General features: G+C 41.4%; 1 protein-coding gene across 1 annotated transcript; it reads left to right on the forward strand.

Moving 5' to 3' along the window:
* Positions 1-1,763: 1,763 nt before the first annotated feature.
* LOC149402908 (uncharacterized) lies at positions 1,764-8,065 on the forward strand. Its single transcript, XM_089608556.1, has 7 exons — positions 1,764-2,076; positions 2,134-3,045; positions 3,202-3,344; positions 3,423-3,822; positions 6,924-7,148; positions 7,485-7,669; positions 8,057-8,065. Exons 1-7 carry the CDS (start codon positions 1,764-1,766, stop codon positions 8,063-8,065), a joined length of 2,187 nt encoding a protein of 728 aa, XP_089464682.1.
* The last annotated feature ends 200 nt before the right edge of the window (positions 8,066-8,265 follow it).

The raw sequence follows: 8,265 nt of genomic DNA on the forward strand, positions 1-8,265 counted from the left end.
TAACTTCTGAACTTCGGAACGATAACGGTAACGGTATTTAAATCCATCGAACAAAAAAGCATCACATCAACGTTTTTTTTTTCGCAGATGATTAAATTATTATCAATATATTTTTTAAGGTAGTTTCGCTACTATTTTGTTGCACCTAATATATCTACCATGGTTATTAGTGACGCATATTTGCATTTAGCATGTTTCACTGCACAATCTTCTCGCGTGGTAAATAAGCCAACAATTCGTTAGCACCCCATGAATTACGTAGTAGGGAAACAAATCTTATTTTTTTATTCTCTCTCCGTCACAATCACAAGCAAATGGGTCCAAAATAAATTACAAGCTTAAGAGGAGGGTCATGCGCTATGAGAGACTATATTGAAAATATAAATGGGAAATTTAAAAGTGTGTGTGTGAATCGAGTGGGTGGCTGTCATTAATTACGGTGACTTTGGACAAACATGTGATGCATTTAATCATATAAAAAATTCCCATTCTAGTAGTAGGTCCCATATTTATATTACGTTTTACTTTTTTTTTTTTTCCTTACTCTTCAATTTAGTTTAAATAATTATTAGAAATGAAACCTCACATGGAATTAATTCGATCTTTTTTTTTTCCTTCGCAAAACAGACATTCAAAAAGATGCCCGCCGATTCTCCTTCGAGGAGGCTTGGTGTCTGGAGGATGGGTGTGACGAGGTGGTTCGGTCTGCTTGGGTTTCCTTGGAGGAAGGTGACGTGGGAGACCGGATAGCTCACGCACTTAGTCGCTGCCAAGATGCCCTCCAGCAGTGGGGAAAGGCGAACTGGAAAACTCTACGGGATCGTATTGAGAGACAAAAAGAGGTCTTTCGGGAGGCGAGTGATAGAGACGAGGGCAACAACGTGGAAGAGATCAGGCGTGAAGAGCGCCAACTGGATGCGTTGCTCGAGAAGGAAGAAACCTTTTGGCGCCAACGAAGTCGGACTACGTGGATGCAGTGTGGTGACAAGAATACGGCCTTTTTTCATCGCAAGGCATCTGCGAGAAGGAAGAGGAACTCTATTCAGGGACTTCTGGACGAGGAGGGGAAGTGGATAGAAGGTACGCATGGTATTGAAAAAATTATTTCTTCTTACTTTTCGTCTATTTTCTCGTCTATGCAGCCCTCGATCGAGGCATTGGAAGAGGTGGGCGACACTGTTTCACCTACCATCACCTCTGACATGAATGAGGGGCTTCTCCGGGCCTTCACGAGTGAGGAAGTGAAACAGGCGGTGTTTGATATGGACGCTATTAAAGCGCCGGGGGCGGATGGCTTTCCGGCTCTCTTCTATCAGAGGTACTGGAATGTGGTTGGTGACTTGGTGGTGGAGTTCTGCCTAGCGATTCTGAACGAAGGAAAGTCCGTGAAAGATTTTAACAACACGATCATCACTCTTATCCCGAAAATTGATAAGCCCAAAAAGGTTCGAGACTTCAGACCCATCAGCCTTTGCAACGTGCTTTATAAGGTAATATCTAAATGTTTGGTTGATCGCCTCAAAAGTACTATGAGTGTATCCATTTCGGAGAACCAAAGTGCTTTTGTGGGGGGTCACCAGATTTTCGATAATGTTATGATTTGTTATGAGGCTATTCATACTATGTCCCGAGGGAGGTTTGGTAATGGTGCTTGTGCAGCTCTTAAGATCGACATAGCGAAAGCTTACGACAGAGTAGAGTGGCCTTTCTTAGATTTCATGATGTCGAAGCTTGGGTTTGATAGACGCTAGATCGATAAGGTGATGAATTGCGTGTCCTCCATCAGCTTTTCCTTTAACGTCAACGGCGAGATTCGTGGCCAGGTCGTGCCGGAAAGAGGTTTACGCCAAGGAGATCCTCTGTCGCCTTTCTTGTTCCTGTTTTGCTCGGAGGGCCTCTCGAGTCTTCTCCGGAATCGAGAAAGCCGCCGTCTTATTAGCGAGGCTCGTTTCGGTAGAGGAGACCTGGTCGTTTCTCATCTCTTTTTTGCAGATGATAGTATTCTGTTCTTCAGAGCGAATAAGGAGGAATGCGAGGAGGTGTCTGGGTGTCTTACGACTTACTCGGCGGCGTCAGGTCAGTTAATTAATTATGATAAATCTGACATTTATTTTGGCACGGATGTGGATGAAGGGTTAGGGGCGGAGCTCACAGACTTCTTGCATGTCTCAGTCACCTCTTGCCACCATCGCTACTTGGGGCTACCTACAGCTGTGGGTAAGAGGAAAGCAGACATTTTCGCTTTTATTCGTGAGAGGGTGTGGGAAAGACTCAACTCGTGGAGGGGACTATTCTTCTCGTACGCTGGCAAAGAAACCCTTATTAAGGCGGTGCTTCAGGCCATACTCAGCTATGTTGCGAGCTGTTTTCGCCTACCTCAAGGTCTGGTGGACGGGATCCATAAGGCTATTGCGAGTTTTTGGTGGGGAGACACGGGCCAAAAGAAGAAATTACACTGGTGCAAATGGTCGGAGCTTACGAGACACAAGTCCGATGGGGGCCTGGGGTTCCGAGACATGGGCATTTTCAATCAGGCCTTGCTTGCGAAAACTGTGTGGAATATTTACAGACGACCGGAGAGTCTTGTGGGAAGAGTGCTCCAGCAGAGCTATTACCCCGACGGTGATATCCTTGAGGCTATGTGCGGATCTACGGGGTCGTATATTTGGAGAAGCCTTTGTTGGGGTAAAGAGATTATCCTTAGGGGCTCGAGGTGGAGGATTGGTGATGGGGAAACGACGTCTGTCACCATTGACCGGTGGATTCCTCGACCCCCGACCTTCTTGATCAGGGATGCGCCTACTATTCCTGCGGAGATGCGGGTCTCGGAGCTCAGAGACGTCAGGGGAGCTTGGAATGTACCGCTCATCTCAGCGATGTTTTCCCCGGATGATGTGGAGGCTATCCTTAGTATTCCGGAAAGCAGAGGTGGTGGACCGGACATGCTTAGGTGGCACTTCACAAAGGATGGGGAGTACTCGGTGAAGAGTGGTTATAGAGCCGCGATGGATTCGACTATCTTGGTGGGGCCGTCCTCACCTTCTGGTAATAAGGTCTAGTGGAGTAAACTTTGGGGCCTTAAGATCCCTCCGAAGGTGAAACATTTTGTGTGGCGGGTTGGTCAGGGACGGATCCCGACTCGAGTTGTTCTCCGCCAACGCCATGTCATTGCCGATGCACAGTGCCCGGTGTGTGTTTCAGAGGTGGAGACTACTTTCCACGCGATGTGGGGCTGCCCTTGGGCTAAGCAGATGTGGAAGCTTGGAGGATTCAAGGACATTGTTAAGAAGCTCTTGGCCAATGATATTATTGGATCGCTTCTTCTTGCCTCAACGGAACTAAAGGTATGTGATTTTGAATTTTTCCTTATTATTATGTGGGAGCTTTGGAATCACAGGAACAATGTTTGTGCGGGGAGAAAGGTGGGGACACCTAGAGGTCTCATTGAATGGGCCGAGGGTTTCATCGATGAATATCGGGAAGCTTGTTGTGGGGCTAAAGACGGGAATCGCCATGCTCAACCAAAACTCTGGGAGCCTTCTCCAGTCGATGTGGTGGCCATCTCGGTAGATGCGGCTGTTCGTGCAGAAGAGAGACGGATAGGTCTCGGCATTGTTGCAAGGGATGATAAAGGGGAGATCCTCGGCGCGGAGATCAAGGTTATTCATCTAGGGCTCTCCCCCCAAATATCGGAAGCGTCGGCAATTCTCCAAGGTATGCTTTTTGCGTTGGATATGGAGTGGTCTCGCGTTATTATTCAATCAGACTGTCTTGAAGTGATCTCGAATATCCAAAGATCGGAGTCTACTGCTACGGAACTAGGTATGGTTATTAACGATATTCTTTTACTCTCACCTAGATTTGAGAAGTTGATCTTTATGTTCCACCCCCGTGGTTGTAATAAGGCAGCTCATGTGCTGGCTAGTTATGCGCTTAATTTTAATTCGGGCGCCCGATGGTTGGGATCGGCCCCTCCTTGTGTTTGTCAGGAGGCCGTGAATGACCTTCGTGGTATTAGCTCCTAATGTAACCACGGTATTCCTCCACCATTTAAGTGAGGGCTTTTATATAATTTTTCCGTGGTACTGCCCACGGTTATTAAAAAAAAAAAAAAAAAGATGGATCAAAATGAAATGCAGACACTCTTTACCGAGCTGTTGGCTCTAACGACATACAAACAATTCATACGTCAAATAGTTTTGCATGGATCAAGTTGCATGTCAATTGATGTAACTGATAAACAACCGTATAGAACCAAAATGGAATAGCTGCACATTGAACATACATTTACCTAAAAGTTACATTTTAGTTCCAATTACAGATTAAGAGCTATTTTGTATAAGTATTGCGAGTGATTTTGTTTTCTAATCGAGCGTTATATAGAGATCATATCTAATATATTTCTCGAGTTTTAGATGATATGCTTTAGTCAAATTGGAAATTTTAATATCGATCAATGATCAAACCTCGAGACATACAAGTTCCAAGTCGATAAAAAACTTAATAGATATTATATGACTAGATGTCTCGACCTTGACTTGCTTGATGGTTGGGTCGACTTTTTTGACTACCGGAGATTGTGACAAATTAAAAGGTTTGTCGTTATAGTATTCCTAGGTGGAAGTAAAGGTAGTGCAAAGTTAATCATTTTAGACGAAATTTCATAGGGAATTTCAATTTGGACCTTGCATATTTGTCCAAGATTGAGTTTTCCCCTCAAAATATTATTCGTATGACCTAAGGTTTGAAGTTAATTAAGATATGACAGTTTTAGAGTGTCCATTTATGTTAGAAACAAGCATTTTAGAGAAATTTAAAATGTTGTGGATGAAAAAAAAAATTGTTTGGTTACTGCCGAGCAATTAAAAGCATAACTAAAGAAGATTTAACAAGTAAATGATAAACAATTGATCAAATGATTACTAAATTACACAAAATTTATTTAATCAATGTATACAATGTTCCATAGAATAAAAATAGAAAAATAAAAGCAAAATTTTGGTATAATTTCTCTCATGTTGTTGACAACTACACCAAAACATTGAAGTATACCTACACAAAGACATAGTAAACTGCCAAGTATCGCGTCACATAATTTTATTTCTCTGAATAATAAAATACAAACCAATGATATCTTAAATCACAATCAAATCACGTTCTAGTAAATTAGAAGAAATGGTGATTGGGGAGGAAAATTTTGGCATATCGAAAAAAATGTTAGTTGCAGACATAAATGAAATTCTATTTAGTTAGAGACAAAATGTCGTACACAATGTAGAGTTAATTTATGCAACAATATGTTCCGATGCAAATGATGTATTATATAAAAGACACTGCGTAAAAATAAAAAATACAAAGAATGGTAACCCAATTCGGTGCAATGTCACCTACTCTTGGGGGTAGTGTATCCAGTGGAAAGGAAATTCACTAACCAATAAATAGTCAATAGTACAACAATGAAATTATATGAACAATCTTCAAGATCTTTTTCCTATTACTACCCATTAATTCCAAACCAGACTCCCCTAAATCTGAGATCCCCTCAATTCCACTCTCAAATGCTCTTCCAGTGTTTGGAAATCTTCGATATCAACGCACGTGAAAGCTTCAATCACGGAATCACAAAAGCCCAAACAACTCTCTAACAATCAATATGACTGTAATAGTGTATAGAGAATCAAACCACAAACATCACACAATTAGCTTGTTAGTCCGCTGATCTTGCACGTCTAAGAACTCTGACCGTGTGAATGAATATGTCAAGACTACTAAGGATGAAACCTTCCGCTTTTATAGTAGTCAACAATAGAGTTTTCATACACATACATGCGTAAAGAACCAATGTAGAAAGTCTTCTGTCAATCATTCTAGCAAAACAGGAAAGTTGTCAAAAATAGAGTTTTGTGCATAGTGGTCAAGATGTCTCAACATATCCTAGAGCATGTTGCCAGAAATTTTGCTGAACAAACTTGCAGTAAGAAAATAAGCCAACAAAACTAGTAACAACAAACTCCCTATTTGGCTAACTTTTAGGCAAGCACTTACAGAGATGCACTTCCAGAGCAGTACCCAACAGATAAAGTCTCAACAAAAATAAATTGATACTCCAAACAGAGACTAGTAATTAACAAGTCAAAATATATGACGAAATTAACTACCTCTCCCCCTGATTGCCTAAAAATAGACCAAATGCAAGGATTGACCAAAAGAAGGAGAGACAACAAGCTGAAAACCGCACCAAAGCAGCAGAAACAACAAATCATCCAAAATAAAAAAAAATTGAACACACATACCAAATGAAGAGAGGCTGATCAACACACTACAGCCATGATACATGGTCTTACATAGACCTCCAACATTGCCACAACACCGTGAGGATGAAAGATCCTTGTTTGATCAGCGGTCTTTTAGACATGGTGATCTGCTCCTAAGGACAGGCTTTTCTGATTCCAATAACAAAGTTGTATCTCTAGCGATAGGTGGGGGAGTTGAGTTCGGCGTGTACTGGCTAAGTCAGTGCGTTCAGGTAATACTCTTTCTGCTGAAATGTTGGGTTGACTCATGCGTGAATCCAACCGGTGGTTGCTCATGTGGTCAAAGATTCCTAATTAATTGGTAGTTAGTGAAGATAGTTATGATGTGTCATGAACCACGATTGTTCACTAATCTGAGATGGTTCTCGATTTTCACTAGGTGCACTCCGTTACGCCACCATATTGGGACGGACTGTGGCTATTGGTTGATTACCGTGGAATATAAAAACTGGGTTATTTTCTTTAGTATTTTATCCCGTGTTTGGTTTCATTATGTTTTTATTTTCCTAAATCTTATTGATAGCTTGTTTCTTTTCATATTGCTAATAAATATATGCTTTTATATTTTAATAATCATGTCAAACCCTATTATGGCCCTGTTGTCGAAAGACGTCCTGACTGGTGAGAACTTCCCGAAAAAGAAGTCTAACATGAATATTGTGCTGGTGAGTGAAAGCATTCGCTTTATCCTCACTGAAGAGAGACCTCCTTTTCCGACATCAAATTCATCCCGCTCACAGAAGGATGATTTTGACAGGTGGACTGTGGCTAACAACAAAGCCATAGCCTACATGCTCGCAAGTATATCTGATGCGTTGCGAACAAAGTTGGAAGGTAAGGAGACTGCTGTAGAGATCCTTGACTCGCTGCAAGAAATGTTTAGGATGCAAAGCGAGCAAGCCCGTATTGAACTCACCCGTAAGTGCACTAGCACTAGGATGATTGCGGGAACTCCTGTGAGGGATCATGTCATGAAAATGACTAATTACTTCATAGAAGCTGAACTCCATGGGGCTTTGATGAATGAGGTCACTCAGGTGGCAATTATCCTGAATTCCCTTTCGAGTGATTTCATACAGTTCATGTCGAACTATATCATGAATAAGTTGGCGTATGGACTGCCTCAACTATTGAATGAGTTACAAACTTTTAAGTCTATCACTCATCAAGGAAAGAACAAAGGATCAGCTCTGTATGCTGACAAAAGTTCTTTGCCGAAATCCAAGAAGAACATGTCTTCTGGAGCTGGGTCATCAAAGGTACATCCTAGTACTTCGAAGAAAAAAGCTCCCGCTAACAAGGAAAGGAGAAACTTCAAGAGAAGTGGAAAAGGAAAAGAGAAGAAGCATGAAATGGTAGGCAAATACCACCACTGTAACACTGAACGCCATTGGAAGAGGAACTGTCCTTTATACATAGCCGAGCTTGAAAAGAACAAGAAGAATGCTGGTAATGTACCGAAAAATTCATGATATCCTAAAATTGTTTTTGAGGATAATTATTCATGAGCATACTTCTATTCTTGATGCAAAATAGATCTAGAGGAACACGATGGTGTTGGTGAGCTTGCTGAGCAATGTCGGAGTCAAGCCCGAATTATTGAGAAGCTCATGCTCCAACTCAAGATCTAAAACTTCCCACTAGTTTTATTACTTTCATTTTTGGATTTATTTTTTAACATAAGAGTTGTGTCACAAATAATCCGAGGTTTTCTAGATTGTAGTCTTTTATGGCTATTCCAGATAGGATGAATCTTTTTTTTTCTTTATGTTTTATTACATTATTTATGAACATATGAATGTGTCATTAAATATTGGATGAATTACAAGAATATCCCCTGAATTCAAGGGTCGGTAACGAACTGCCCCCTAAACTCGAAAAAGTCACAAAAAATCACCTGGACTCTCATTCTGTTAAACTTTTGCCCCTTCTGTCAAAAATATTCCGTTAA

The sequence above is a fragment of the Urtica dioica genome, chromosome 3 (assembly GCF_054948205.1).
Source record: "Urtica dioica subsp. dioica isolate 48M chromosome 3, U.dioica_male_clone48M_v1_H2, whole genome shotgun sequence".
Classification (NCBI taxonomy): Eukaryota; Viridiplantae; Streptophyta; class Magnoliopsida; order Rosales; family Urticaceae; genus Urtica; species Urtica dioica.